At 51.1% G+C, this 19377-nt stretch overlaps 1 protein-coding gene across 1 annotated transcript in view; it reads right to left on the reverse strand.

Moving 5' to 3' along the window:
* Positions 1–11223: 11223 nt before the first annotated feature.
* The window catches only part of acp5b (acid phosphatase 5b, tartrate resistant), a 38234-nt gene continuing 30080 nt past the window's right edge, over positions 11224–19377 (reverse strand). The window contains exons 5-6 of the mRNA XM_034172643.1: positions 11888–12035; positions 11224–11666 (exon numbers count right to left, since the gene is read on the reverse strand). Of these exons, the coding sequence (XP_034028534.1) occupies positions 11427–11666; positions 11888–12035 (388 nt within the window). The 3' untranslated portion in view covers positions 11224–11426. The remainder of the gene's footprint in view (positions 11667–11887; positions 12036–19377) is intronic.

Below are 19377 nucleotides of genomic sequence, written 5' to 3' on the forward strand. Positions count from 1 at the left end.
AAGTGGACGCCTCGGACTCAGGGATAGGAGCCGTGCTATCCCAGAGCGGAAAGACCGATAAGGTCCTTCACCCGTGTGCCTATTTTTCCCGCAGGTTGACCCCAGCCGAACGGAACTATGACGTCGGCAATCGAGAGCTCCTTGCGGTGAAAGAGGCTCTTGAGGAGTGGAGACATCTGTTGGAGGGAACGTCAGTGCCGTTCACGGTTTTCACTGACCACCGGAACCTGGAGTATATCAGGACCGCCAAGCGGCTGAATCCCAGGCAAGCCCGCTGGTCACTGTTCTTCGGCCGTTTTGACTTCCGGATCACCTACCGTCCCGGGACCAAAAATCAAAGATCGGATGCCTTGTCCCGGGTACATGAAGATGAGGTCAAAACGGAGTCGTCGGATCCCCCGGATCCCATCATCCCGGAGTCCGCTATCGTGGCTGCCCTTACCTGGGACGTGGAGAAGACCGTCCGGGAGGCCCTGACACGAGACCCGGACCCCGGAACCGGACCGAAGAACAGACTCTACGTCCCACCAGAGGCTAGGGCTGCGGTCCTGGACTTCTGTCACGGTTCTAAGCTCTCCTGTCATCCTGGGGTGCGAAGAACCGTGGCAGTCGTCCGGCAGCGCTTCTGGTGGGCGTCCCTGGAGGCCGACGTCCGGGGTTACATCCAGGCCTGTACCACCTGCACCAGGGGCAAGGCCGACCACCGCAAGACATCGGGTTTGCTACAGCCGCTGCCCGTGCCTCATCGCCCCTGGTCTCACATCGGCCTGGATTTTGTCACGGGCCTCCCGCCGTCCCAGGGAAACACCGTAATCCTCACGATAGTGGACCGATTCTCCAAGGCGGCCCACTTCGTGGCCCTCCCGAAGCTACCAACGGCCCAGGAGACAGCGGACCTCCTAGTCCACCACGTCGTCCGTCTGCATGGGATACCATCAGACATCGTCTCCGATCGTGGTCCCCAGTTCTCCTCGCATGTTTGGAGGAGCTTTTGCCGGGAACTGGGGGCCACGGTCAGTCTCTCGTCCGGGTATCACCCCCACACCAACGGACAAGCAGAACGGGCCAACCAGGAGATGGAGCAGACCCTACGCTGCGTGACAGCCGCACACCCGACGGCCTGGAGTACCCACCTGGCCTGGATCGAGTACGCCCACAACAGTCAAGTGTCGTCAGCCACCGGCCTCTCCCCTTTCGAGGTGTGCTTGGGGTATCAACCCCTGTTGTTTCCGGTGGTTGATGGGGAGGTCGGTGTGCCCTCGGTCCAGGCCCACCTACGGAAGTGCCGTCGGGTATGGCGTGCCGCCCGTTCTGCTTTGTTAAGGGCCCGGACGAGGGCGAAGAACCATGCAGACCGGCGGCGGGCCCCGGCCCCCACGTATCGTCCCGGGCAGGAAGTGTGGTTGTCCACCAAGGACATTCCCCTACAAGTGGACTCCCCAAAACTGCAAGAACGATACATCGGTCCGTATAAGATACCTAAGGTCATCAATCCCGCCGCAGTGAGGCTCCAGCTTCCGGCCTCACTGCGGATTCACCCAGTGTTCCATGTCTCTAGGATTAAGCCTCATCACACCTCACCCCTCTGCACTCCGGGTCCGGCGCCACCTCCTGCCCGGATCATCGACGGAGAGCCGGCTTGGACCGTGCGCCGGCTCCTCGACGTCCGACGGATGGGCCGGGGTTTTCAGTATCTGGTGGACTAGGAGGGGTACGGCCCCGAAGAACGCTCCTGGGTGAAGAAGGGCTTCATCCTGGACCCGGCCCTCCTGGCCGACTTCTACCGTCGCCACCCTGACAAGCCCGGTCGTGCGCCAGGAGGCGCCCGTTGAGGGGGGGGTCCTGTTGTGTGGGCCGCTGAAGAGGAGGTACTGCTGGCCCACCGCCACTAGAAGGCGCCCTGCCTGGAGTGCGGGCTCCAGGCACCGGAGGGCGCTGCCGCCTTATAGGAGCAGCCAGGATGACAGCTGCCACCCATCACTGGAGACAGCTGATCCCAATTAACAAGGAGGTATATCAACAGGACGGCATCTCCACCTCATTTGCCGAGATATCGCCTTACCAAAGAGGTAACCATCTCAGCCTGCACACACGTGTGACTTTAATTGTATTCTCGTTTGATTATCTGTAGGACAGCTGACTACTAGACAACATTCGGATAAGTACTCACCTTCCTACATTGTTGTTGACGAGAGGTGGAGGTGGACTCTCCACCCTCCGTGTTGCTGGGTGCAGCCGCATCCACACCTGACTGTTTCTGTTTCTTGCCAGCAGTACCGGATCCGACGAGCGGAGGCAGTGGCCACCTGGGAATTCGGGACTTGGCGGCTCCAGTATTCCCGGGGTTCGGTGGCAGAGGAAATCGGGTTGGTTCCGGTTCGACTTGGACAGACGTCTCCTATCGTCGAGCCTGCCCACACGACACCGTTGTAATTGGACTCCATTTCAATATTGTAATCGGTTGTATTTGTTGTGCCTGTTTCACAGCAGTAAAAGCAGTGTTATTCGACTCCTCCATTGTCCGTTCATTTGCGCCCCCTGTTGTGGGTCCGTGTTCCTACACTTTCACAACATCCACCTTCTGACTGTTTTTGTTACTGGGTGTGCACACACCCACGTCTCACTGTTTGTGCTCCTCGCCAGCAGTACCAGATCCGACAGTCGGGGACGGTGATCACCTGGGAATTCGGGACTTGGCGGCTCCAGTATTCACCGGGTTCTGTGGTGGTGGAAATCGTGTGGTTCCGGCTCTTCTCAGGACAGACGTCTTCTATCCTCGAGCCTGCCCACACGTCACTTTTGTGGATTGACTGCTATCAGATTCTGAAATTGTCTGTATATTTGTTGTGCACATTCACAACATTAAATTGTTACCTTTTGGCTCATCTATTGACCGTTCATTTGCGCCCCCTGTTGTGGGTCATATCTCGGCTACATCATGGATCCCGAGGGGCGTCAACCATCTGTTGGACAGCCAATGGAAGAGCAGGGTGCACAGGCGTCGGCTGGAGGCGTGATTGGTGGGTTGCAGCACCTCCTCACCACCTTTACCGCTCGGATGGACCTGATGACTGAGCAACACATCATCCTTAATTGCAGAATGGAGGCTCTCACCGCACAGGTGGAAGCGCACGCTCAGGGCACTGCTGCAGCTCCTCCTCCTGCCGACCCGGTGCCGAATACAGACATTCCACTGGTCATTCAACGACCCCCCCCACCATCCCCTGAAGCATACATAAGCCCCCCAGAGACGTATGGAGGTTGTGTGGAGACGTGCGCGGACTTTCTTATGCAGTGTTCGCTCGTCTTTGCACAGCGTCCCGTGATGTACGCGTCTGATGCCAGCAAGGTGGCTTACGTGATTAATTTGCTTCGAGGTGAAGCACGCGCTTGGGCTACAGCGCTTTGGGAACAAAGTTCACGGCTCCTTGCCTCTTATACTGGGTTTGTGAGGGAGCTCAAAACTGTTTTTGATCACCCTAACAGAGGCGAAACCGCGTCTACCGTGCTGCTGTCATTGAGACAGGGGTGCCGGAGCGCAGCCGAATATGCAGTCGACTTCCGCATCACGGCTGTGAGATCCAGCTGGAATATGACTGCGCTCTGTGCCGCCTTCATAAACGGACTGTCGTCGGTCCTGAAGGAGCACCTGGTGGCTAAGGAGGAACCGCGGGATTTGGCTGAGCTTATCGATTTGGTTATACGGTTGGACAATCGGTTAGAAGAACGCCGATGGGAGCGAGGCGAAGGGCGCGGTCAGGCACAAGCGGTCCCTCTTCCTCCCGGGTCTGAAAGGGAGCCGTCTTCCCCACGCTCCACAGCCACAGCGCTCCGTGTGGCTACTGCTCCCCCTGCTGACGATGCTAGGGACACGAGCAGGGCCACATTCAGACAAAGGAGGCTGGTCCGCGGGGAGTGCTTTCACTGCGGCTCGAGTGAGCATCAGCAGAGAGACTGCCTCAAACGGTCAAAACACAAACACCCGCCCTTAGAGACTGGGCTGAGGGGGGGTCAAAACATTCACGTGGGTCATACTCATCTTTCAACACGACTCCCAGTTACAATCCTGAGCGGGGATTTAACCCTTCAAGCCCCAGCACTGGTGGACACGGGGTCAGAAGGGAATCTGCTGAATAGCAGATGGGCAAGGGAGGTAGGGCTCTCTCTAGTGGCGCTTTCTTCCCCAGTGAAGGTGCAAGCACTAGATGGCACTCTTCTCCCTTTTATCACACACAAGACACTACCTGTAACCCTGGTAGTGTCTGGGAATCACCGGGAGGAGATTGAGTTTTTTGTAACTCCTTCTACCTCCCGCGTGATTTTGGGCTTCCCATGGATGATTAAACACAATCCCCGGATTGATTGGCCGTCTGGGGTTGTGGCTCAGTGGAGCGAAACCTGCCACCGGAATTGTTTAGGATCCTCGGTTCCTCCCGGTGTAAACGCTAAGGAGGAGGTTAAAGCCCCTCCCAATCTGACGGCGGTGCCGGTTGAGTACCACGATCTTGCTGACGTCTTCAGCAAGGATCTGGCGCTCACCCTTCCCCCGCACCGTCCGTACGATTGTGCCATTGATTTTGTCCCGGGCGTTGAGTTCCCGTCCAGCAGGCTGTACAATCTCTCACGTCCTGAGCGCGAATCAATGGAGACCTACATCCGGGACTCATTAGCTGCCGGGTTGATCCGGAATTCCACCTCCCCAATGGGTGCAGGTTTCTTTTTTGTGGGCAAGAAAGATGGCGGACTCCGTCCATGCATTGATTACAAGGGGCTGAACGACATAACGGTTCGTAATCGATACCCTTTACCCCTGTTGGATTCAGTGTTCACACCCCTGCATGGAGCCCAAATTTTCACCAAACTGGACCTTAGGAATGCGTACCACCTGGTTCGGATCCGGAAGGGAGACGAATGGAAGACGGCATTCAACACCCCATTAGGTCATTTTGAGTACCTGGTCATGCCGTTCGGCCTCACTAACGCCCCAGCGACGTTCCAAGCATTGGTAAACGACGTCTTGCGGGACTTCCTGCACCGATTCGTCTTCGTATATCTGGATGACATACTCATCTTTTCCCCGGACCCTGAGACTCATGTCCAGCATGTACGTCAGGTCCTGCAGCGGTTGTTGGAGAACCAGCTGTTTGTGAAGGGTGAGAAGTGTTAGTTTCACCGCACCTCTTTGTCCTTCCTGCGGTTCATCATCTCCTCCAACTCCGTCGCCCCTGATCTGGCCAAGGTTGCTGCGGTGAGAGATTGGCCTCAACCAACAAGCCGTAGGAAGCTGCAACAGTTCCTCGGCTTTGCGAATTTCTACAGGAGGTTCATTAAGGGCTACAGTCAGGTAGTTAGCCCCCTGACAGCCCTGACCTCTCCAAAAGTCCCCTTCACCTGGTCGGATCGGTGCGAAGCCGCGTTCAAGGAGTTGAAACGCCGGTTCTCGTCTGCACCAGTTCTGGTGCAGCCCGACCCTAGCCGCCAGTTTGTGGTTGAAGTGGACGCCTCTGACTCAGGGATAGGAGCCGTGCTATCCCAGAGTGGAGAGACCGATAAGGTTCTTCACCCGTGTGCCTACTTTTCTCGCAGGTTGACCCTAGCTTAACGGAACTATGACGTCGGCAATCGAGAACTCCTTGCGGTGAAAGAGGCTCTTGAGGAGTGGAGACACCTGTTGGAGGGAGCGTCTGTGCCATTCACGGTTTTCACTGACCATCAGAACCTGGAGTATATCAAGACCGCCAAGCGGCTGAACCCCAGGCAAGCCCGCTGGTCACTGTTCTTTGGGCGTTTTGACTTCCAAATCACCTACCGCCCTGGGACCAAGAACCAGAGATCAGATGCCTTGTCCCAGGTGCATGAAGATGAGGTCAAGACTGAGCTGTCGGATCCCACCCTCACCTGGGACGTGGAGAAGACCGTCCGGGAGGCCCTGGCACGGAGCCCTTACCCCGGAACTGGGCCGAAGAACAAACTCTACGTCCCACCAGAGGCCAGGGCTGCTGTCTTGGATTTCTGTCACGGTTCTAAGCTCTCCTGTCATCCGGGGGTGCGAAGGACCGTGGCAGTGGTCCGGCAGCGCTTCTGGTGGGCGTCCCTGGAGGCCGACATCCGGGAATATATCCAGGCCTGCACCACCTGTGCCAGGGGCAAGGCAGACCACCAGAAGGCACAGGGACTTCTTCAGCCACTTCCTGTGCCTCATCGCCCCTGGTCCCACATCGGTCTGGATTTTGTCACAGGCCTCCCACCGTCCCAGGGCAACACCACCATCCTCACGATAGTGGACCGATTCTCCAAGGCGGCCCACTTTGTGGCCCTCCTAAAGCTCCCCATGGCCCAGGAGACTGCAGACCTTCTGGTCCACCATGTCATCCGTCTGCATGGGATACCCACCGACATCGTCTCTGATCGTGGTCCCCAGTTTTCCTCACACGTCTGGAGGAGCTTCTGCCGGGAACTGGGGGCCACCGTGAGCCTCTCGTCCGGGTATCACCCGCAGACCAATGGACAGGCGGAACGGGCCAATCAGGAATTGGAGCAAGCCCAGCACTGTGTGACGTCCGCACACCCGACGGCCTGGAGTGAACATCTGGCCTGGATCGAGTATGCGCATAACAGCCAGGTGTCCTCTGCCACCGGCCTCTCCCCATTTGAGGTGTGTTTGGTGTATCAGCCCCCATTGTTTCCCGTGGTGGAGGGAGAGGTCGGTGTGCCCTCGGTCCAGGCCCACCTGCGGAGGTGCCGTCGGGTGTGGCGCACCGCCCATTCTGCCTTGTTGAAGGCCCGGACGAGGGCGAAGACCCATGCAGACCGCCGGCGGTCCCCGGCCCCTGCTTACTGGCCCGGGCAGGAGGTGTGGCTATCCACAAAGGACATCCCCCTCCAGGTGGACTCCCCGAAGCTCAAGGACAGGTACATCGGACCTTACAAAATCCTCAAAATCCTCAGTCCTGCAGTGAAGCTGGGAGTCGGAGCTTCACTGCGGATCCACCTGGTTTTTCATGTGTTACGAATCAAACCTCACCAGACCTCACCCCTCTGTGCTCCCGGACCGGCTTGGATGGTGCGCCGGCTCCTGGACGTCCGTCGGATGGGCCGGGGGTTCCAGTATTTGATGGACTTGGAGGGGTATGGACCCGAGGAACGCTCCTGGGTGAAGAGGAGCTTCATCCTGGATCCGGCCCTCCTGGCTGATTTCTACCGCCGCCACCCAGACAAGCCTGGTCGGGCGCCAGGAGGCGCCCGTTGAGGGGGTGGTCCTGTTGTGTGGGCCGCCTGAAGAGGAGGTACTGCTGGCCCACCACCAGTGGGCGCCCTGCCTGAAGTGCGGGCTTCAGGCACGAGAGGGCGCTGCCGCCACGGACACAGCCGGTGGTGACAGCTGTCACTCATTATCTCTTGACAGCTGTCACCCATCTACTCTACATCATCTCACTCCATAAAGACACCTCGTTGCCGAGATATCATCTACCTGTGAAGGTAATATCCTCAGCCAGAAACTAACTGTGTTCTAGTCTGAATTCATTTTGCAGCTGCTTTCCTGTGGAGTGCCTTATCAGTGAGGTTGGCGTAATCCGCGACGGCTTCGCTTCACACCCCAACCAGATAAGTGTTTGACAGGAGTTGCACTAGTGTGTATTAGAGGTGGAGGTGACTTTCCACCTTCTGACTGTTTTTGTTACTGGGTGTGCACACACCCACGTCTCACTGTTTGTGCTCCTCGCCAGCAGTACCAGATCCGACAGTCGGGGACGGTGATCACCTGGGAATTCGGGACTTGGCGGCTCCAGTATTCACCGGGTTCTGTGGCGGTGGAAATCGTGTGGTTCCGGCTCTTCTCAGGACAGACGTCTTCTATCCTCGAGCCTGCCCACACGTCACGTTTGTGGATTGACTGCTATCAGATTCTGAGATTGTCTGTATATTCGTTGTGCACATTCACAACATTAAATTGTTACCTTTTGGCTCATCTATTGACCGTTCATTTGCGCCCCCTGTTGTGGGTCAGTGTCACTACACTTTCCCCAACACTATATGCAGATACGTTTCACATTCATCCTGGAAAAGATCCAATTCTTCAGTATGACAAACCTCATCCACACACAATTCAACAAACATAGGCAGCATTACAGTGGCTCAGGTTTTATGAGCTCTTACCACACCCGCCCTACACTCCACACCTCACGCCCTCTGACTCTTTTGTTTTTCCCAAACTAAAAGAATGCCTGAAGGGACACCGTTACACTAGTGATGCAGAGGTGCAAGCAGCTGTGTGTCACTGGTGCTGGAAGAACACACCAGCTTTTGTCTCCAAAGAGATGGATAAACTTGTCTGGCGCAAGTGTGTGGGAAGGTGAGGTGACTGTGAAAACGTAATGACACTGCCTGATAGAGAACAGTCCAAATTTAAGCAGACATGCAATTCATGTGAGTATCTTGCTTGTTCTTGAAATAACCACACTGAAGGCAGATGTTTTTAGCCAACCCACACACACACACATACAAGGGGAGAATGAGACATTTTGAGTGGTTCTCCATCTTTTCCATACTGAGAAATCAGGTTTCTCGAGGATCTGTGAAGTTTTGACTCACTGGGTGCAATGTTGAGAAATGTTGGTTTCTCAGAATGCAAAAGATGGAGAACCACTCACTACTTTTTTTTAGAACAGATTCAAAATTTCTCAGTTGCCCCTCGTATAAATAGTTGAGTCAAACTCAGAAAAAAAATCCTAAAACAGCACAAGGGATTATGTAACTATAAACTTAAATTTCACTGTTTTCAATTCTGGAGAAATTGTTACACCACTGAAGGAAGTGAAAATAATCCACGTGTGAGAAGCAGCTCATTAAATAAAGTCATAACACCTGCATGGACACTTCACTCAGCTTCATCAGAGAAAGAAAAAGTCTTCAGGGTCTGTGCCCTTTTAAGGGTTGTGTCCCATAAAACCTTTCAGGCTACAGCCCTTCAGACACACTGGAAGCCAGAACAAATGGGACAGTCTAGCCCACTGTTTCTGTTGCATCATCATGTTTTCTTGCTCTTACCTCTTGTCATGTTACAGTCTTGACAACTGTACAAAGGGAATTAAGGCCCTGTCACACATGACCTTGACCTTCAGTATTTATTTATGCTTTACTTACAAATAGTAATCTGTCTAAGTCACTGATCTCTATATAATACTCATCGCTCAAAATTTTTGAAACAAATCAGCCGCCATATTACCACTCACATGTGCCGCTCCTGAATGCTCTTTTCTATTGAACTTTAACCAACTTTATTCTTTGTGATTTTGTAAAAAAAAAAACGCCTTCATGTGCAGCTATAAACTGCGCAAATCACCAGTTCAAAGGCTGTGGACGAACATTTCACCTGTGAGCATGATTGAAATGGAACTCTCTCCCTTATTCCAGCATACGCATAGATAATAATGAAAATAATAATAGTAATAATAATAATAATAATAATAATAATAATAATAATAATAGGTGGTGTGGCTTATGTGTAGCCACATGTTGAGTTTTGTGTTGGACGAATATTTTAAGAAATTTATTAGGTCTACTTGCGCATAGTTTTGGAGCTTCAGGTGTTGTTACTACGTTGCACCTCTACCATATGGCACTGTCTGAGCTGAGACAGGAGTAAAATGTTAAGAATATTGTAGAATTTCAAGAAAATAAGTTCATATTTTTTGATGAATTTAGTTTAAGCAACCTATGGTGAGACGGCAGTCTCATAGGTCTGTTAAACGTAGTTATTGCCAAGGTTAGATATAGCTTCGGTTAAGTTAACATAACTTTCTTTTTTATAAAGATTTTGTATTAATTCTTTCAATTATATATTGATAAGTATTTTGTTCAGCTAGAAACAGTATTTTTATTGTGTTCTAAGAAAGTTTTTTTTTTGGCTTCTATGTCAGTAAAATGAAACTCAATACTTGAACCATATCATACGCACTCTCACGAGTGCCACTGGCTTAGCTTATGACAAGCTAAAAGTGGACGTTCTCATTTTGGCCAAACAACTTTCCACAGTTCTGGGGTTTCTCTGTCAGTACACGCCCGCGGCCAACGTGCTTGATGAATTCCTGCGCAAAAAGTAGTTCCCAGATAATTGTGATATTTTCCTGTGAAATAATGAGTATATCTCATCTAAATCACTTCTAAAACTTACTAGTAATAAAATTCTAAAGATAACTGAATTTTTAAGAGTGGCTGTAATAAATATTTAAGAAACTTAATGTTTATGAGCAACTTCACCTGTTATTGCTCAAGCACATTGTAAACATTGACACGATGGAGTTTGATGCGGAAGAGTTCATAAGATACATTCGGAATGGTTTGATTACCATTTACATTTGGCGATGAAAGACTTGGGTGTTAACTTCGTGTTAATATCAGAACAAGAAGCTGCACTGAAAGAGATCTATCTGGAAAGAGACACATTCTGTGTGTTGTTGCTCCAATGAGAGCGGCACTCTGAGCAGGGTGCTGCAGATAGTCACTTAGCACTGTGAGACAACGTGTAAATATAAACTTTCTTTTTCTTTAAACATTTATAAATTGGATTACAGTTCTTGTCATTGACAATGGCATGAAATTACTGTGCAGTGCATTACGTTTTGTTTTTTGTTTGTTTTTTGTCATGTGACGTGTTGAGCCAGACCATCTTCAGTATTTTGTCCATTTTAAGTTTTTTGTGCAGATGACAGCATCTCATAAAACCTCACTCTGTACAGGTTTGAAATGTGTCACTATTCAGCTCCATCTCATCGGTGAAATTGTACAGTAATCCATATAAAACATCAACTTTTGTCATAAGTTGGTGACATTGTTTGGAATGACCTCATACAGGGACAGTGATTCAACACAAATGCAGATTAAGCTTTCGCTTATAGGTTCATATTTCAGAACCAATTCCATCTATGCTTCCAAAATTTCAGGGTGGAAACATGCGGCCACTTACTTCATATCGCTGCTTCACTGTTATTTATATATATATATATATATATATATATATATATATATATATATATATGATCCAAGCTTTCCTTAAAGCAACCAGCCCAAAGGGTTGGATCAGTTGTCTACCTGGGTGGTTGTCAAACAGGACCCAAGGTGGTTCCATAATGTGGATGCAGTGATGCGCAGCTCCAGTGGATGCTCCCATACCTGACATGTTTATTGTCATTGTTTATTGTCAGGTTGGAGTGCAGTACTGTATACAGATAAATCTTTTTATTCAGTTCCAGAGTAATGACAAAATTATCATTTTGTCATCATCAGGTCAGTGAACCTAATTAACAATAACAATATGTCATAATATTAAAACAGCATAATCCTAATCAGTGATATAGAACTCCCCCTGCCCAAGAAAACAAAATAATAACAGAACAACATTAAAAACAACAACATATACGCATAACTCAGACTAAGCGCTTTGACATTTCCGCTTGGTAAACACACTTCCCGTCTGTTTGCATGAAACTGATCGTCAGGTGTTGTTCTGTGACCTGCACATAGGCCACGCCTCCTAATGTGTGATTGACAGGACTGGAGTAGAGCTGCCAGGACAGAGGAACACTGTCTTTGTGTCTGATGGACGGGTCACTGACAACGCCACTTCCGCTGACTACATAGGAGCTCCCATCATCCTCTCTGATAAACTGATAGAAGAACAGAAACACAGGAAGCACATTTCCTGTCAGATTCAATCACAACATGATCAAGAATGACTTAATAATCCACTTTAGCTTTGTAGTTTTAAGATGGCAGCGGAGACACACAACAAAGGTGGATGGAAAGGTTTTTGAGGACCAAATATTTCCATTCAGGTGGATCAGTGCATGTGTAGACAAACGTGGTGCTCTGAGTACACCCTACATACCTGCATGTCATGATCATGACCACTCATGTACGCAGTCACAGAGTACTTCTTCAGCAGTGGCCTCAGTCTCTTAACCAGACATAATGTTGGTCCATGATTGCCAATGGACCACACGGGGTAATGACCTGCCACCAGCACGTAGTCTGACCTGCCACAGTACAAGTACCATGTTATAGACATGACCAAAGTCACAACTCAAAGCATGATTTTCATTTTTATACCAACTACAACCTGTGACTGACATCAACAAAGTCCCAACGAGTGTCCCACATCCACACAGAGTTTGTCATTACCTGTTTGACAAAAATGCTGCTTATTGCAACATTAAAAATGACTGTTAGGATGACGGAAACATGGCTGCATACAATAACTTTGCTGCATCATATCACATGTGCTCATATTATAAAAGTAAAATGTATTTATTGTGCATCAGCTCCTTTACTATACATGTGATGCTTTGCAAGTGTTTTGGAGACACATGCAATACACACTGCACAACTTCACTGGACTAAAAATTCAGATTTTCAGAACTGCAATTACGTGTTTTTCTTGGGGGGTGGGGTGCTTTGATTATGATACATTTATCATATATCATATACTTATATATACTTATATATATACTTATATATATACTTATACTTATATATATACTTATACTTGATATATACTTATCATATATCATATATATCATATACTTATCTTACAACCAGTGCAGTGTCTTTAGTAGTTTCCACCCAACACAAATGTCATTTTTATGCACACCATCTACTAAAAAAGGGGTGTGGTTGGTCACAGAGCTTGTGCATTGATGTCATCAATTACAAGAAAGTGTTTGCACCTTAGACCAACAAAAAACATGTTTAAAGCACAGTCTACTACTGCTTAGAGAGTGCCACACTCAACACCCAGCCTTACATGATCAGGTTCGCAAACACACATACAGTCTGCATGTATGTATCATCACCGGTCACCTGCAGTGGGGTAGTGGTAATATGATGACATATTACAGCCACATTAGGAAACTAGAACACCACACTCATACAGCGCAAACCTCTACCAACACTAGTTTCCAATCCCAAAAATTTTTACTTTGGAGAAAGTTTTCAAGGTCACAGTTCTGTTAGAAGCGACTTTTCATAAGCTAAATTAGATGTGATCAAAAGTCAGGAGTATGTATTAGTTCATGCACTTGAATCAAACATTTTGTGGTGATGTCGTGTTTTTTATCTCATCTTTTTTGGTTTCTGAATACTTTGTCAGATAAATTTCACAGAACATTTGTCATCTTTGCTATGCACAATTTGTCATTACTTTTTGGCAGTTGGACTGATAACTAGAAAACAGACAACAGGCATAAAATTTGAACTCCAATCCAATTCTGGTGGTGTAGCATCCGGATCAAACTTTGTAGACGATAGTGAGTGCCAGTCTGCACCTCATTTTCAAATATGAGAATGATTGAAGCATGTTTGATTAAGATATAATGTAAAATATACATTAAATGGGGTTTTCAATGTTAAATTTAAATGACCACAAAATCTGGATCAGATCTGGATTAAACATTGTCAGTCAATAAAGGATACCATTCTACATAACGCTTTCAAATATGAAATAAATTTGAGTAATGAATTTTTCAAAAATCATTCAATGTTAAAGATGAGGATTTTTCAAATTTCCAAGATTTTTCCTGACTTTGACCTCTGACCTTGAAAATTGAATCAGTTGAATCTTCAGTAAGAGAGAGAAAAAAACCATATTGCTATATGAAAAGTTGTGGGCTCCAGGCTATTCACAAACAGACAAACAAACAAGGGTGAAAACATAACCTCCTCCAACTTCATTGGCAGAAGTGATTAAATTAGGGAATAACCCCGTTGTGTCTCAAATAGCCGTTTTAATTGGTAAAGCTCAATTTTTGATCGTAAAATCCAGCATTAACATACGCAAATCATCAGACACAAGGGGGTTATTCCCATTTTAATCCAATTCCAGCATTTGCATAGTTTATTTTTCTGTAAGCAATTCGGTCGGTGAATCATTATGAAAGGGTGTGGTCAACTCGTCAAAGCTTTCCGTAGCACCAGCGTCTTCATGCCAAACTGGAAATTCTGTGAGCAGACCCACAGATTTCTCCATCTCATCAGCTGCATTGAGTTAAATCCATCAATCAGTCCAGTTAATCCAGCTAACACTGTTGGGAAAGTGTAGGAACACGGACCCACAACAGGGGGCGCAAATGAACGGACAATGGAGAAAGTCAAATCACAAAGTTTTACTGTTGTGAACTCACACAACAAACACAACAGATTACAAATACAGCAGTAACCGAATTCCAAAGGTGTCGTGTGGGCAGGCTCGACGATAGGAGACATCTGTCCGAGTCGAACCGGAACCACCCGATTTCCTCTGCCACCGAACCCCGGGGATACTGGAGCCGCCAAGTCCCGAACCCTAGGTGGCCACTGCCTCCGCTCGTCGGATCCGGTACTGCTGGCAAGGAACAGAAACAATCAGGTGTGGGTGCGGCTGCACCCAGCAACACACAGGGTGGAAACACCACCTCTACCTCTTCTCAAAAACAACACTGAAGGATTGGAAGGTGAGTACTTATCTAGTCACGTCCAACACTGTCTTCAGCTGACCTTGAGCACAAGCAAAAAGTATTAACTCTTAGAATAGAGTAACTGGCTGAGTTCGTTACCTCCTTGGTAGAGCAATATCTCGGCAATGAGGTAGAGATGCCGTCCTGCTGATATACGTCCCTGTTGATGGATATCAGCTGTCTCGTCTCAGGTGATGGGTGACAGCTGTCACCCTGGCTGCTCCTGTGAGGCGGCAGCGCCCTCTGGTGCCTGGAGCCCGCACTCCAGACAGGGCGCCCTCTGGTGGTGGTGGGCCAGCAGTACCACCTCTTCAGCGGCCCACACAACAGGACCCCCCCCTCAACGGGCGCCTCCTGGCGCACGACCAGGCTTGTCCGGGTGGCGACGGTAGAAGTCGGCCAGGAGGGCCAGGTCCAGGATGAAGCTCCTCTTCACCCAGGAGCGCTCTTCGGGACCGTACCCTTCCCAGTCCACCAGATACTGCAAACCCCGGCCCATCCGTCGGACGTCCAGGAGCCGGCGTACAGTCCAAGCCGGCTCGCCGTCGATGATCCGGGCAGGAGGTGGTGCCAGACCCGGAGTGCAGAGGGGTGAGGTGTGATGAGGTTTGATTCTGGAAACATGGAACACTGGATGAATCTGCAGTGAGGCTGGAAGCTGAAGCCTCACTGCGGCGGGATTGATGACCTTGAGAATTTTAAACGGACCAATGTATCGTTCCTGTAGTTTTGGGGAGTCCACTTGTAGGGGAATGTCCTTGGTGGACAACCACACTTCCTGCCCAGGACGATACGTAGGAGCCGGGGTCCGCCGCCGGTCTGCATGGTTCTTCGCCCTCGTCCGGGCCTTCAACAAAGCAGAACGGGCGGCACGCCACACCCGACGGCACTTCCGTAGGTGGGCCTGGACCGAGGGCACACCGACCTCTCCCTCGACCACCGGGAATAACGGGGGCTGATACCCCAAACACACCTCAAAAGGGGAGAGGCCGGTGGCTGATGATACTTGACTGTTGTGGGCGTACTCGATCCAGGCCAGGTGGGTACTCCAGGCCGTCGGGTGCGCGGCTGTCACACAACGTAGGGTCTGCTCCATCTCTTGGTTGGCCCGTTCTGCTTGCCCGTTGGTCTGGGGGTGATACCCGGACGAGAGACTGACCGTGGCCCCCAGTTCCCGGCAGAAGCTCCTCCAGACGTGCAAGGAGAACTGAGGACCGCGATCGGAGACAATGTCTGATGGTATCCCATGCAGACGGACGACGTGGTGGACCAGGAGGTCCGCTGTCTCCTGGGCCGTTGGTAGCTTCGGGAGGGCCACGAAGTGGGCCGCCTTGGAGAATCGGTCCACTATCGTGAGGACGACGGTGTTTCCCTGGGACGGCGGGAGGCCCGTGACAAAATCCAGGCCGATGTGAGACCAGGGGCGATGAGGCTGTAGCAACCCTGATGTCTTGCGGTGGTCGGCCTTGCCCCTGGCGCAGGTGGTACAGGCCTGGATGTAACCCCGGACGTCGGCCTCCAGGGACGCCCACTGTTGCAACTTCCTACGGCTTGTGGGTTGGGGCCAGTCTCTCACCGCCGCAACCTTGGCCGGATCAGGAGCGACGGAGTTGGAGGAGATGATGAACCCCAAGAAGGACAAAGACGTGCGGTGGAACTCACACTTCTCGCCCTTCACAAACAGCCGGTTCTCCAACAACCGCTGCAGGACCTGACGTACATGCTGGACATGAGTCTCAGGGTCCGGAGAAAAGATGAGTATATCGTCTAGGTATACGAAGACGAACCGGTGCAGGAAATCCCGCAAGACATCGTTAACCAACGCTTGGAAAGTCGCGGGAGCGTTTGTGAGACCGAACGGCATGACCAGGTACTCAAAGTGACCTAAGGGGGTGTTAAATGCCGTCTTCCACTCGTCTCCCTTCCGGATCCGAACCAGGTGGTACGCATTTCTAAGATCGAGCTTGGTGAAAATCTGGGCTCCATGCAGGGGTGTGAACACCAAATCCAACAGGGGCAACGGGTATCGGTTGCGAACCGTGATCTCGTTCAACCCCCTATAATCAATGCATGGACGAAGTCCGCCATCTTTTTTGCCCACAAAAAAGAAACCTGCGCCCATCGGGGAGGTGGAATTCCGGATCAACCCGGCAGCTAACGAGTCCCGGATGTAGGTCTCCATTGATTCGCGCTCAGGCCGTGAGAGGTTGTACAGCCTACTGGACGGGAACTCACTGCCCGGAACCAAATCAATGGCACAATCATACGGACGGTGGGGGGGAAGAGCGAGAGCCAGATCCTTGCTGAACACGTCGACAAGGTCGTGGTACTCCACCGGCACCGTCCCCAGATTGGGCGGGACTCTGACCTCCTCCTTAGCTCGGGAGCCGGGAGGAACCGAGGAACCTAGACACACCCGATGGCAGGTCTCGCTCCACTGAACCACTACCCCGGACGGCCAATCAATCCAGGGATTGTGCTTCAACATCCAGGGAAATCCTAAAACCACACGGGAGGTGGCCTGAGTCACAAAAAACTCGATCACCTCCCGGTGATTTCCTGACACCACCAGAGTTACAGGTGGTGTCTTATGCGTGATCGGAGGGAGTAGGGAGCCATCTAGTGCCCGAACCTGTACAGGCGAGGTAAGCGCCACCAGAGGGAGCCCTATCTCCCTGGCCCATCTGCTGTCCAACAGATTCCCCTCAGAGCCCGTGTCCACCAGTGCTGGGGCCTTCAGGGTTGAGTCCTCATAAAGCATCGTGACTGGGAGTCGTGTGGCAATGTGGGTGTGTCCCACGTGAATGTCTCGGCCCACCCCTAGCCCAGTCTCTAGGGGCGGGGCGTTGGAGTTGAACCGCTGGGGGCAGTCCCTCATATGGTGCTCTATCGCACCACAAACAAAACAGGCTCCGTGGGCCCGTCTCCTCTGTGCGTCTGGTGCCCTAAATGTTGCCCTACTCGTGTCCATAGCTTCATCAGTAGGGGGAGCTGTGGCCCCACGGAGCGCAGGGGCCGTGGAGCGTGGGGAAGGCGGAGCGCGGTCGGAACCGGAAGGGAGAGGGACGGCGCGTGCCCGGCCACGCCCTTCGTCTCATTCCCGCCGACGTTCTTCTAACCGGTTGTCTAACCGTATGACAAGATCGATGAGCCCATCTAAATCCCGCGGTTCGTCCTTAGCCACCAGGTGCTCCTTAAGAACCAATGACAGTCCGTTTACAAAGGCGGCGCGGAGGGCAGCGCTATTCCAGCCGGACCTCGCAGCCGCGATGCGGAAGTCGACTGCATAGGCAGCTGCGCTCCGACGCCCCTGTCTCATCGACAGTAGCACAGTTGAAGCGGTTTCTCCTCTATTGGGGTGATCGAACACGGTTCTGAACTCCCTCACAAACCCATCATATGTCTGAAGGAGCCGTGACTTTTGCTCCCAGAGCGCTGTAGCCCAAGCGCGTGCCTCGCTGCGAAGCAGGTTTATTACATAAGTTACCTTGCTAGCATCAGTCGCGTACATAACTGGACGCTGTGCGAAGACGAGCGAACACTGCATAAGGAAATCTGCGCACGTCTCCACACAGCCTCCGTACGGCTCTGGGGGGCTTATGTATGCTTCCGGGGAAGGTGGGAGGGGTCGTTGAACGACCAGTGGAACGTCAATGTTACGCACAGGGTCTACGGGAGGGAGAGCCGCAGCGGCGCCCGGAGGGCGTGCTTCCACCTGCGCGGCGAGAGCCTCCACCCTGCGGTTCAGGAGGACATTCTGCTCGGTCATTAAATCTAACCGAGTTGTGAAAGCGGTGAGGATCCGCTGCAACTCACCGATTACCCCTCCTGCGGACGCCTGCGCGTCCTGTTCTTCCATTGGCCGTTCAACAGCCGGTTGACGCCCCTCGGGATCCATGACGTTGGCCGAGATATCCTGTTGGGAAAGTGTAGGAACACGGACCCACAACAGGGGGCGCAAATGAACGGACAATGGAGAAAGGCAAATCACAAAGTTTTACTGTTGTGAACTCACACAACAAACACAACAGATTACAAATACAGCAGTAACCGAATTCCAAAGGTGTCGTGTGGGCAGGCTCGACGATAGGAGACGTCTGTCCGAGTCGAACCGGAACCACCCGATTTCCTCTGCCACCGAACCCCGGGGATACTGGAGCCGCCAAGTCCCGAACCCCAGGTGGCCACTGCCTCCGCTCGTCGGATCTGGTACTGCTGGCAAGGAACAGAAACAATCAGGTGTGGGTGCGGCTGCACCCAGCAACACACAGGGTGGAAACACCACCTCTACCTCTTCTCAAAAACAACACTGAAGGATTGGAAGGTGAGTACTTATCTAGTCACGTCCAACACTGTCTTCAGCTGACCTTGAGCACAAGCAAAAAGTATTAACTCTTAGAATAGAGTAACTGGCTGAGTTCGTTACCTCCTTGGTAGAGCGATATCTCGGCAATGAGGTAGAGATGCCGTCCTGCTGATATACGTCCCTGTTGATGGATATCAGCTGTCTCGTCTCAGGTGATGGGTGACAGCTGTCACCCTGGCTGCTCCTGTGAGGCGGCAGCGCCCTCTGCTGCCTGGAGCCCGCACTCCAGACAGGGCGCCCTCTGGTGGTGGTGGGCCAGCAGTACCTCCTCTTCAGCGGCCCACACAACAAACACCATTAAATCCACGCAGTTCGGCATCGTCCTCGCTGCACTAGTTTCTGTCACTCTCAGGTGACAATGCAGTTATTTACATCTGCGTAGCAGCGTGTGCAGTCAGGACGCAGACTAATACATTAAATGTGAAATGGTTTGAATATTTTGCCACCGTTTATGCGATATTTTATTATCTGAAATCTCACACGATTAACCAATCAGATTTGCAGAAAAAATGTAATTGGACT

The sequence above is a fragment of the Thalassophryne amazonica genome, chromosome 1 (assembly GCF_902500255.1).
Source record: "Thalassophryne amazonica chromosome 1, fThaAma1.1, whole genome shotgun sequence".
NCBI classification, from domain to species: domain Eukaryota; kingdom Metazoa; phylum Chordata; class Actinopteri; order Batrachoidiformes; family Batrachoididae; genus Thalassophryne; species Thalassophryne amazonica.